This window comes from Salmo salar, chromosome ssa07, assembly GCF_905237065.1.
Source record: "Salmo salar chromosome ssa07, Ssal_v3.1, whole genome shotgun sequence".
NCBI classification, from domain to species: Eukaryota; Metazoa; Chordata; class Actinopteri; order Salmoniformes; family Salmonidae; genus Salmo; species Salmo salar.
The window spans coordinates 43,264,197-43,276,587 of NC_059448.1; the positions used below are offsets into that span (position 1 = coordinate 43,264,197).

At 40.5% G+C, this 12,391-nt stretch overlaps 2 protein-coding genes across 3 annotated transcripts; one reads left to right on the plus strand and one right to left on the minus strand.

Annotated features, from left to right (window-relative positions):
* Nucleotides 1-593: 593 nt before the first annotated feature.
* Nucleotides 594-7,984, minus strand: LOC106609277 (cell division cycle protein 123 homolog). Of its 2 annotated transcripts, XM_014207904.2 has the most exons (13): nt 7,865-7,984; nt 7,141-7,212; nt 6,551-6,611; nt 6,381-6,413; nt 6,164-6,259; nt 5,923-6,029; nt 3,121-3,172; nt 2,892-2,967; nt 2,594-2,716; nt 2,487-2,515; nt 2,250-2,378; nt 1,653-1,790; nt 594-1,512 (listed from the first exon to the last, which is right to left on the minus strand). In XM_014207904.2, the coding sequence occupies exons 1-13, from the start codon at nt 7,936-7,938 to the stop codon at nt 1,456-1,458; spliced, it is 1,047 nt and encodes a 348-aa protein (XP_014063379.1). In that variant the 5' UTR covers nt 7,939-7,984; the 3' UTR covers nt 594-1,455. The 2 variants fall into 2 exon arrangements, with proteins under 2 accessions (XP_014063379.1, XP_014063380.1); XM_014207905.2 differs by lacking the exon at nt 7,141-7,212 and having other exon boundaries at nt 7,865-7,966.
* A 10-nt stretch (nt 7,985-7,994) lies between these two features.
* On the plus strand, nt 7,995-12,367 carry LOC106609278 (ADP-sugar pyrophosphatase). The gene is made up of 10 exons (XM_014207907.2): nt 7,995-8,275; nt 9,907-10,021; nt 10,123-10,190; nt 10,284-10,333; nt 10,408-10,515; nt 10,649-10,744; nt 10,986-11,087; nt 11,236-11,244; nt 11,343-11,396; nt 11,546-12,367. The coding sequence occupies exons 2-10, from the start codon at nt 9,971-9,973 to the stop codon at nt 11,653-11,655; spliced, it is 648 nt and encodes a 215-aa protein (XP_014063382.1). The 5' UTR covers nt 7,995-8,275; nt 9,907-9,970; the 3' UTR covers nt 11,656-12,367.
* The last annotated feature ends 24 nt before the right edge of the window (nt 12,368-12,391 follow it).

Sequence of the window (12,391 nt, forward strand, 5' to 3'; positions counted from 1 at the left end):
GGGGGTAGGAGGATGATAGATGTGCAGTCTCTCTATCAGCAGTCTGGCACCCACCTTTCCTCAGATGGGTGTGGCATCATTGACATCTTTTTGCACCCCCCACCCCACCCCAAGGGGCAGTGTGCTGTAAACACAAGCCCCTGCCTCCAGGCTCAGATAATACAACACTGCACTGCATCTGTATACAGGCTAGGATCTATAGGTTAACCAGCAATATCCTACCCCAACGGTGCATTGCTATCGCATTTTACTCACTAGGCTACACTAGTGATAACTATTCAAGACAAAACATCCAGGCATTCCATCCTAATGTAAATACGTTTCACGTGAATGGTGACATTGTTATCCCAGACCTCTGTCTCAGCCCAGGACAGCTCACCATCTCTGATGCTTCTCATTTTAGGTAAACAGCTCCCCCAAGTGGACTCTAATAAAAATGCACTACTCTTTCTCAACTAGCCAGTCTAGTCATTGGTGCCAAATTCCATTCCACTTTTTATCACATCCACTGTAGAGAAATTGTATAATCTACCAGTGAAAGTAGTAGAGTAGCCTTCTATTTTAGTCTACCCAAAAACAGACTGACAACAAAGGGCACACACCAGCAATTTATTACCCAATCAGAACACCTTTCTTTGCCAGAACATAGAAAATAAACCAATGATAAGAAACAAAATGAATTTTACAATAACATAGACAGAACTATAATGACCAGAAAGAGTAAGGAACTGGAATGTTTGAAAGAGTTGCACAGAGACTTCATGAGTAAACCTTTGAATTGTTATTACATACAGATGTTTAACGAAACCATCAGAAAGCACATGGAAACATGTGTATCTGGTGTGTGTGAAGAGAGAAAGTCCAATGGATTAAGTCAGAAAACTCTGACCCTTCGGGTATCTCCCTCAGAAATTGCAATCCCATGATGAACCTGCTATACACACACAAACCATGACACGTCTTTTCCCCAGCGCTGTATTATAAAAGTTGAGCATTCTTTATTCCTATACACAGACTCCAGTAACAGACTCCGTCTTACCTTTACACAACGTTAAGCTACAGTATTTCTATTTACATTAGACACCCCGGGCCAATTGAACAGGAGCACTGTTTAGAACTCCCCTCTTAAATACACACAACCATGAGATTTAATGGGACATTTACAGTGTTGCAGGTAGAAATGTACCCCATAGAGCGGTCCTGATGCTTTTCTCCTCACTATGGTTTGTTGTGTTTGTTCTATTCAACGCATGTATATCTGCAGCATTCTGGATAGGTCTAAGGTGATGACCAAAAGTGCATGGATTCCATCAGAAGATTCAAGAGCTAATAAGGACAAACCTCCATGCGTCTAGTAGTCTCTGTGCTAACCTAACAGTTTTAGGGTTACTGTTATGCTAGGCTAACAGTCTGAGGGAACAGTCACAGTATAGAGACCCTGCTCCTCAGGGGCTGTCACTGTCGTACCTCTTCCTCCACCTCTTCCTCAGAGTCCTCTTGCTGGCGTTTCTTCTGCAGCGAAATGAGGGGAAAGAGTGAGATTATAAAAACCGATTCCGTTAAATGAAATTGTAAGACGGTCGTGGAGATTACCAAAGGGTTGTTTTAAGATGATCTTAAACTGTGTGAACCACCACTGCCGTCTTTCTCACCAGTTTGAGGAAGTCGATGAGTTTGAATGCGTCCTCGCCGGTGGAGAGGTCCACGAAGTCCCTAGGGATCCGGTAGCTCAGACAGGGACTGGGCTGCACCGTCACATCACTGGCGGTGTAGCGGAACACAGGGTCTTCCTACAGATAGACATACCACAAACTGGTGTTAACACAGGGTCTTCCTACAGATACAGACATACCACAAACTGGTGTTAACACAGGACCTTCCTACAGATACAGACATACCACAAACTGGTGTTAACACAGGACCTTCCTACAGATACAGACATACCACAAACTGGTGTTAACACAGGACCTTCCTACAGATACAGACATACCACAAACTGGTGTTAACACAGGACCTTCCTACAGATACAGACATACCACAAACTGGTGTTAACACAGGACCTTCCTACAGATACAGACATACCACAAACTGGTGTTAACACAGGACCTTCCTACAGATACAGACATACCACAAACTGGTGTTAACAGGATAATAAGCACAGAAAGACTTGCATGCATGAACAAACATACACACACATGCATGCATATGTACAACAAAGCCACAGCCTGGGTCACATATTTGTCACTGACCTGCTGGGCTGTGTCACCCTCCTCTTGATTGGCTGACAGGCTGTTCCCGGAGGTAAGCTCCTCCCACGTGAACAGCAGTGAATCCGTTACCTCACCAAAGGGGTTGAGATCGATCAGCCACACCTTCCCCTGTCGAAGACACACAGCGTCAAAGATGCACATACTCGTAGAAAAGCCTTGGCTACAACCAAACAGAGGCAGGAAATAATGGCTGGAAATATAAATGACAAGACTAACCCAGCTATCTCTGTAGACATCCAACACAACTGTAAAACAGAAAACATATTGCATTACTCTTATTACAATATATTTCAAATTATCACACCACACTGAATCCAACTCACAGTCCTCATCTAGGAACTGATACTGGACGTGTTGGCTGAAGAACTCCTGGATGGAGTGGCAGATCTGGCCTTCCTGCTTGGAGATGTGGTGGTAGTACTGGGTATAGTCTCTCTGGGAGATACCTAAAGAACACACACACACACAGCTCTCAGGACAGATCTTCAGTCCACACAACAGCCCTAACGCTTGCCACACTGTCTTGGGAACAGTGCAAGTGAACACAGGCTCTGTGAATGTGGCTGAGGGAGGGTGAGAGTAAAGGTGAATGGTGTGTTAACCTCTTCATACAGTACTTACCGATCAGCTTGTTCTCTTTGATGAAACACCTGAACTCCCCACCAGGTAGCAGCTCACTCCACTTCCTCAGGACCAGCTGAACTCAGGGGTATAACACAACACTATTAAACAGTGGGAAGAAAAGGTGTGTGTGTGTGTGTGTGTGTGTGTGTGTGTGTGTGTGTGTGTGTGTGTGTGTGTGTGTGTGTGTGGAAAAGGGAGTGTAAGCAGGTGAGTGCGTGTTAAATACCTCATAGTTTATGGCTGGATTCGGAGAATCCTTGTCACTGCTGTGAAGGAATCTGTAGAGGGAGATTGTTAGACTCACATTAAACTCACACACTTGGATTCACACAAATACAAGAGTAGTAAGCCTCACACACATGCACACTTGCACAAATGCTCCTCACTGGCCCCTTCACGCTTGAAACCTCAGATCCAAATCAAGTGCTGGATGATGCTGTATTAAGTCCTCCACCATGCCAGAGCTGTCTGCCAACTGGGCCCATTATCAGAGCGCCCCAATGGGAGCAGTAAATCAACGATGAAGCAATCTCACCAAACCTCTTCCCAGCCCACTGCTGTCAGAAAGGCTGACTCACTGCCTGCAGTGTTTTCCCACAGCGGGTAGAAAACCCATCTATACTTAACAGAAATACAAATGCAACACGCAACAATTTCAAAGGTTTTGTGGAGTTACAGTTCATATAAGGATTACATTTTTTTTATTTATCTAATCTATGGATTTCACATGACCAGGTAGGGGCGCATCCATGGGTGGGCGTGGGATGGCATAGGATGTGGAGGTCCTGGGCTGGCGTGGTTACACATGGTCTGCGGTTGTGAAGCCGATTGGACATACTGCCAAATTCTCTAATACGACGTTGGAGGTGGCTTATGGTAGATAAACGAACATTCCTGCAAGCAGCATGCCAATTTCATACTCCCTCAAAACTTGAGACATCTGTGGCATTGTGTTGTGTGACAAAACTGCACATTTAAGAGCAGCCTTTTATTGTCCCCAGCACAAGGTGCACCTGTGTAATGATCATGCTGTTTAATCAGCTTCTTGATATGCCACACCTGTCAGGTGGATGGATTATTTTAACAAAGAATAAAATGCTCACTAACAGGGAAGTAAACACATTTGTACACACAATTTCAGAGAAATAAGCTTTTTGTGCACATGGAACATTTCTGGGATCTTTTATTTTTATAACGGTAATTGACCGTTAACGAACATAAACACGTTTAGCATCTCCAGGCCTCCACTCATACAAGCCGCTGATCTACATTAAAAAAAGTATAACAAATTAATTTAATAAACACCATCACAATAAATCCATTATATATTTTAGGCAGGTCTAAAGAAACATTATGATATGAATAAAATGTATTTCAGAAGAACAGAATATGAGTTGGCCTACTGTATGTTATCTAGCTATACACCATGACATAGGCTGTAGGCTAGTTCATTTAGCAAACAAGATATGCTTATAAGCCTTGTCATTATTTTATAGTAAGAAGAATATAATTTAACAGAATAAAATAAAAAGGACATTTTTACCAATTCGGAGCAAGGGCGCATATAAAGTGGCTATGTTGAGAGGAAAGGTGAACATTTGAAACAGGCCCTATATGCTTGTTTTAGAGTTATTTGACAACTTTAGTTGTGAATGACACAAACCTTAAAATGTCTTAGAAATCAAAACATATATGGGCTCCATGATGCGATTACAGGCTATTGATGATGTGAGAAAGTAGCAAAAAAAGCTTGCCTCAGACTGCACACGCTGTTCTCTCATCCAGTATCATCATATTTTCACCCATCAAATCAAAGTTAATTGGTCGCGTACACATATTTTGCATATGTTATCACGGATGTAGCGAAATGCTTATGTTCCTAGCTCCAACAATGCAGTAAACAGTGGTGACCCGTCATTCAGATATATATATATATAGATATTAGTTTTTGTTGTTGACTGTTTTGCATATTATTTTGGCATTAATATGTGCCACATCAGGTTGCAAACAAAGTTTTTTTAATTATGGAGTTAATAAAGCCACATACAAACATGGTCTCTTTTTTGCTTTCCTGAGTAAGGCAGCTCCAAAATGCAGGTGTTTCAGCCTAGCTCAGTGCTTTCTGTGGTGAAGGTGCAGCCAGTGGAAAATACAGAGCGTAGGGGTTGGTAATGTTCTCTAGTTGTGCCGTGATTGGCTCAGTGTTCTGTAAGTCATCGGGACACTACATCACCGCAAAATCTACAGGGATAGCTCGAAAATTCAAGCCCCTTGGGTGCTGCCATAGATTTACATTAGAAGCACCCATCCAGGAAGGCTCAAGGTCATTGGCCAAAGATAAAATTACATCAAATCAAGTTATATCTACTGTAGCTTTGACTGGACTGATCATGTCAACATCATACTTTCAAAATCTTAGCTAGCAAGCTAGACAAGCAGTCATCATCATGAATCAAGTCAACAATCTACTGACAATCTACTGCCATATGAAGAGAAATTAAAGATAAAACGTATCAGTGCTAATCAGCCATAAACATAACACAAATTAAATTGTGAACTCGGGCCTCTGACCTGAAAATCACTGACGTTATGATTTAACCTTGTTGTATTTGGCTTGGAAACAACATCCACAACAACCATGGTTTTCCACTCAGTTTCAACCTGTTGTGGAACTTTCTCCCAATTGATCATCACAGTGAGGTGAGTTTTAAAAACATGATATGTTTGATGTGATTTTCCATTGCATTTGCATTGATGTCAGAGTGGTTAGAGGGACAATAGAGCCCTGAGTACCATGCCATTAGGACCTGATGGAGGGACAATAGAGTGCTGAGTACCAGGCCATTAGCGAGCTGAAGGTCGTTAGTGAGTTGGGTACTATCAACGTTTGTCCAGAGTGCATAATAGAAGATTACCGTGACTCAACGGTCACGTGGAATTTGACTGCAGTCATGACTGTCGGTGTGGCGGTAATACGGTCACCGCAACAGCCCCAGTGAGATTGTGAGTGCGTGGAGGGGATTCTTACGGCTGTGTGAGGTCGTGGGTGATGAAGTCAGAGCTCTTGAAGAGCAGGAAGATATCGCTCAGACTCTGACACTGCAGGGAGCTGTTCAGAGCAATCCAGTTAGCATCCTGCAGGAGAGAAGGAAACAAACACACACACACACACACACACACACTTATTCATTCAAAATCACCACTCAGAGACACACTGTGGACAGTATTTTAACCTTATATTGATGGTGTTAGAGGGTTGTGTCTCTCACCCGCGGAGCACTCCAGTTCAGTTTGGGAAAGACACATCCACCTAGGGTGTTGATGGCCTCCAGCACTTTAGAGTTGAATTCTGGGAACTCTGGAGCCTGGAACACAAAGCATCACAACAAATCTCCACCTATTCCTTGTATGGATATCATATTACAAACTTGACAAAACGTATATGCAGATGGATTGATCATATTTAACATGATCTACATTACTTACTGTTACAGTGGTGGTTGTCTCATCATCTGACCACTCATTTTGTTGAGAGAAGAAAATATAATCGATCAGTAAATCAAACAGCCAAGCATTGAGCATAAAGTCTGCCTTTTCAGTCTCAACTTTACTAGAGAGCGAAATGGAGTGCACCTCTATGTCTGGAGCAAAATTACCTGAACGTCTTCCTCCTCTGAGTCACTGTTGTTGGTCTGGTTTTGCTGAGTGTTGTTGTCCCTGGAATGAGGCGAGATTTTATTAGTGAGTATTCCAAGGGCAATTCCAACGGAATTACAGTAACAGAATACGCTGAGAGTCAGATTTTTCACTTTAAAATGTATGCCAAACAAAAACCATTGATTTCAACGTTTTAAAAAACTATAGCACTCTATGCATAAGGACTACTTTCAACAATTTCCACAAAAACGTATACAAAAACACATTTACAGGAAGAACTGTGCAAATAAAATTTGGCAAAAGAATAAAACTGAGGGAGATTTTACCATAATTATGTTATCACTTTGCATCTGCACAGCTTTTTTACAGTATGTTTTTTTTTACTGTGTAAATTGTTCAAAGTAGTCATTGTGCATAACGTTCTATGGTATGTTAAACTTCGAAATCAATGTTTTTTTAATTTTAATTTTATAAAAAAATTGGTGTCTAAGAGTAATTCTGTTACAGTGGAATTGCCCATAAGTGACCGTGTATGGGAATACAGGACACTAGATGTATGTGCTTTAAGAGTAAGTAAAGTTACGCTTACCCTCCAGAAACTACTAGTGTTCCATCGTCCAGCAAATAATCTATTACATTCTGAGGCAGTGGGAGAATCAAACTGAAAGAAAGATAACACCAAACACTAGGCCTACACAACACAAACTAGGCCTACACAACAAACTAGGCCTACACAACACAAACTAGGCCTACACAACAAACTAGGCCTACACAACACAAACTAGGCCTACACAACACAAACTAGGCCTACACAACACAAACTAGGCCTACACAACACAAACTAGGCCTACACAACACAAACTAGGCCTACACAACACAAACTAGGCCTACACAACACAAACTATCAGACTAGTATTGATAAGAGAAAACAAACAGTCTCAAAAGGTAGAGATTGAGCTGATGCAATATCAATGACAATATAATCACACAAGCATTTCCACCTGGCACTTCTAACAGATTAAAATGTGTAAAAGTAAAGGACAGGTGTGGTTTGTGAGAGTTCACAATTAGCCAATAAAAGTTGTTTGGCTGTGTTAAAATATCAGACGCACACGGGTATATCACACACACACACACACACACACACACACACACACACACACACACACACACACACATTGGCTAACACAGCTTGCTAGCTAAACAGAAAACTATAAGTTAGCTACCCAAATGATATCACAACCAGTGTTTGTTTGAGAGTGACGAGATCAACAACATATCTGAGACTGTGCTGGTCAAGTTAAGGAGTTCACCTTTTGATAGTATGCTTCTTAAATATCGGATACCAGACCGAAAACTGACAATTTACAACTTGCTCCTTCTTCATACTGCAAATGATTTACCGGAAGTGAGTCCAGCCACATATAGTTCCCCTAAGAAAAAGGCGATTGACATTGGTTTCCATGTAGTTTACAACCTTTCCATAACAACACAATTATAATGGCTTGTAATTATTACCCAGATTTAATTTTATTATATTTCAGGTTAGGTTATCTGGAATGGTTGTAGACCGTATCTAATGTATTATAATATTTTTCAGAAGAGGGAGATCATTTTTGCGTTGCACACGTAAGCGCGATCAATGTTGGGGGCTTTACTTTTTTTTTCTCAGGGAGTCTTTACATCTTTAACTTGACTTGTGACTAAAACCCTTTCATCTTCATGTGAGTACTGCACATGTATCCAATTAAGAAGTAACTATGCTTTAAAATATATATCGATATGTTTTAAGAATATTTACATAACAGCATGTGGGTTTTGCTAGGAATGAGTTAGCGGACTAAATTCCTCTCCATGGTGAAGGATGTTTGAAGTTAATCAGAAACTTCCCTCACAATGGTGAGGAGAAATTAGCTTGGTAGCTAGCTAATTTAGTAGTCTGATTAATCAGGCTGTAATAGACATTTACTTGGTATAGTATATAGCTAACTAGTTAGCAAAGTTACAGCCTCAAACTAATGCCTACAAAATAGTGTGAATGTTCGTTTCAAGCCAGAATGTTGAATCCAATTACATTAACTTGCTCTACCGGTTTTCTGTGCGGTTTGTCAAAACTAACGTTGCTTACCCGCTATTTTAGTGAGCTGGTAGTTATATGGTAAAGTTCGTTTTATGTGGGATATTAGGTTCTCTCGTCAATAACTATTTAACCAAGCATGCCATGAAAATGGTATATTCTTAATTTAAAAAAAAGTTTTTTAAATTGAAATCCGAATTTAAAAAATGAAACAATTAAAAATTCACCCATTAAAAAGGGTGTAAATATTCTCCATCCACCCCTGATTCAGAATATACAATTTTCATTGTCATGGCCAATATACAATTACCAAAGTGCCAAACCGAATCATATAGAGTACCACAGTATGAGTCATAATACCCATAAAACCTAGCTGTCAAACAGGGAAATGGTTACTATAGTTTTTCTACCATTCATTTTTTCCCATAGGGGATTTTAGAAACACTTAAAATAAGGGCTGTGTTTTGTGTAGGCTGTGTTTTGATAACCGTGTAAATCTCTCTCAGACAAGATGACGTTTATCAATATAAGGGATTTGGAGTCTTGCATGATGTCTACTTTGACGTTAACTAGCATTTTTGAATCTGAGAGTAAATAAAGCCGAATCTATTAACAAAAGTCACCTTGTCCGTGAGAGAGATACATATTGATCAAAACGTCATGCCAGGGTAAGCCTACACGAAACACAGACCTTATTTTAAGGGATTCTGAAATCCCCTATGGGGAAAAATGAATGGTGGAAAAATGATTGGAACCATTTCCACAGGTGGAGTACATTTTTAAATGTAATTTTATTCAACATTCTGGCTTGTAAGGAACATTTTTATATGATTTTGCAGGCATTTGTTTCAGGTTGTATATACTAATTGTGTATTACAGCCTGATCTTTTTTTATATATATATTTTTTAGTATTTCTTTTTTTTTACCTTTAATTTAACTAGGATAGTCGGTTAAGAACAAATTCTTATTTACAATGACGGCCTAGGAACAGTGGGTTAACTGCCTTATTCAGGGGTAGAACAACAGTTTTTTACCTTGTCAGCTCGGGGATTTGATCTAGCAACCCTTTGGTTACTGGTCCAATGCTCTAACCACTAGGCTACCTGCTGCCCCTAATCAGACTAGCTAGCTAGATAGCTTCTTCAGCCATGCTGCTATCAACTTTCTTGTGTTGGACAATAAAAGTTGGTAAAACTGGCCTGCCATGAAGTTTATGTATAACTATCTGCATTGCATATACCTCTATTAATTATCAACTCATGCATGTAATCAAAAAGATTTCGGGATTTGGGCAGACAAACGAAATCCTCCATCCATTTCCCTGAGAACAGTATTGGAAAGATGAGCAGCCCTCCCAAATCGACAACCATACCTAACGTTGTAAAAGAGGAGGTAGATATGATACAATAACATGCACATTGTGTGGTGTAAATGCCTGTCACAAGAGTCTCTAAGTTTAGCTATATCACATTACTCAACGGTATTCTCTTCAGGTCATTGCATCTGGGAAATGGTTGAAACTTGAGAAGACCACCTATGTGGACCCTGTTGGAAACACAAGGTATGGAACAGCTCAATGAGTTCTATAAGCAACTTTTGATAAACACCTTTTTTTCCCTTCTCCATTTTACAATTCATTTTTGTCTTTCAATAGAACTTGGGAGACTACGAAAAGGACAACCAGACAGGCCAATGCAGCAGATGGTGTGTGTACATACATTTCATACTGATGGATAAGCAGTGACATTATAGAAATGTATTCCTGTGTTTTATTCCAGGTGTGGGGATCATCGCTCTTCTGAAGAGGACCCTCCACAAAGACTGCGTTGTCATGGTGAAGCAGTTCCGTCCACCAATAGGGTGCTGTACCCTAGAGTTCCCTGCAGGTGACATGGGTTTACAGTCACATCTCAAAACTCTGTTCAGACGCAGTGTATGTAGGCCTGTCATTGCTGTATTTTGCCTGCTGCGTTCTGATATCCGTGTTTGCTGTCTATGAGGGTTTTTGCTGTTGCTCAGGTCTGATTGACGAGGGTGAGAGTGCAGAGATTGCGGCTCTGCGAGAGCTGAAGGAGGAGACTGGTTACAAGGGGGAGGTGGTAGGAGTCACCCCAGGTAAGGTCTTATGAACACACACACTCTCAAAACACAGGGCAGATTATGTCCATGTACCAGTTCCATCAGCAAAGAGAAATTCAATATGCCTGTGATCTTCTGAGTTGCCAGTTTTACCATTGGGCATGTGAGAGTGCTGCCCCACTAGTCACTGACTAGTGGGGCAGTAACACACAGCATATTACAAGTTTGAACTCCCCTTCATCCCCCCTTTCCTCTCCCTCTTGTCCTGACCTCGCAGTGACCTGCTTGGACCCTGGCCTCTCTAACTGCACCACACAGATCGTCATGGTTAACATCAATGGAGACGACCTGGAAAGCACCAACCCCACACAGCAGCTGGGTAAGTTAGGGGTCACACTCTTGGAATGTTATGAATCTGTTATGATTTTTGATATATTTTTTATTGTCAAGCTGATATGTATTGTACATGTTGTCCTAAATGTGTACTTATTTCACTGCTTTCCTCCCTGTCTTTTACTCGTTTCCAGGTGATGGAGGTAAATATTATTTTCTTTATAATCACACTTTTAGTTATTTTTCCACTATTAGAATAACATTGAACTAAATCTTATTCTGGCCCCTGTTTTACTTCCAGAATTTGTTGAAGTTCTTCTTCTACCTCTTGATGAATTCCAGAGGGAAATTGATGGTGAGCAACAATTTGAAGTTTCTTCTTCACAATAACACAATTCCTAAGTAATAATAGAATCCAATTTAAGACAGAAAAGCATATTATTACTGTTATTATATGCTAGTGATTACCTGAAGAGATCATATTTTCATGATCCCCCCCCACAGACCTGATGAAGAAGGAGAGGATTGTGGTGGACTCTAAGGTTTACATCTACGGCATGGGGATGTCCCAGGCCTTCTTTAAACCCAATGAACTCAGAGTGCTCAAACAGTGAGAGAAAGATGAGATGAGAAGAGAAAGTAAACTGGAGAGAGTAGACTAGATGGATGGGAATAGAGGGCATTAGGTTGCTGACTCGTTTGTTGTAGTCTCTCTGTTACACTACGAATATGGACTAAGCCAGGGATGAAACTGTCAACAGGGTGGCCATTTTGTGGCTTTAAGCTGTTGTCTTGGGGATCAGTCCATGAGATTCATGGAGTGTTACCCTATAGCTTGTATTATCCAAGACCAACCGCTTTTATCGGTATTCTTCTCTTTATATTGAGGTATGCGCCATACGTCTATGCACCTTTACCTGTGGGGATATTCATAATTAGATACCATATTTGTGATTGTGATATTACATGCTGTCTGATAATACAAATTCTTACACTGATAGGAATATAATTGCTAAATGATAACTGTGATTACATACTGGAACATTCCTCAATTTCACTAACTCAAATGACTAAGCTTCACTGTAAAATAACTTTTAAAACGCACTGTTATAATAATGTGCCTTGAAAGATGTTACTCGCAACGGCAATACTTTTGTGCATTTATGTCGACATCCATTAGTTCACACCAATGCTCTGTTAGACCAAGGTATAGGTGTAGATGTATCCTTACTGGTATAAGGCTGACATGCAGATGCTCCTCACATTTAATTTAGCAATTATCAGTAATTTAATTAACTTGATGTCAATAAACATGTTATTCTTATAGCAACACGTAGGTCTACTTTTCTT

Bases quoted from the DNA above. Each gene is read 5' to 3' on its own strand.
- LOC106609278 (XM_014207907.2), top strand. From the start codon at position 9,971: ATGAGCAGCCCTCCCAAATCGACAACCATACCTAACGTTGTAAAAGAG. The intron at 10,334-10,407 runs GTGTGTGTACAT...GTTTTATTCCAG, and splicing joins ACAGGCCAATGCAGCAGATG to GTGTGGGGATCATCGCTCTT. The intron at 10,745-10,985 runs GTAAGGTCTTAT...CTGACCTCGCAG, and splicing joins GGTGGTAGGAGTCACCCCAG to TGACCTGCTTGGACCCTGGC.
- LOC106609277 (XM_014207904.2), bottom strand. From the start codon at position 7,938: ATGAAGAAGGAGCAAGTTGTAAATTGTCAGTTTTCGGTCTGGTATCCG. The intron at 6,612-7,140 runs GTAAGCGTAACT...GCCTCATTCCAG, and splicing joins ACACTAGTAGTTTCTGGAGG to GGACAACAACACTCAGCAAA. The intron at 2,717-2,891 runs GTAAGTACTGTA...TGTGTTCTTTAG, and splicing joins CAAAGAGAACAAGCTGATCG to GTATCTCCCAGAGAGACTAT.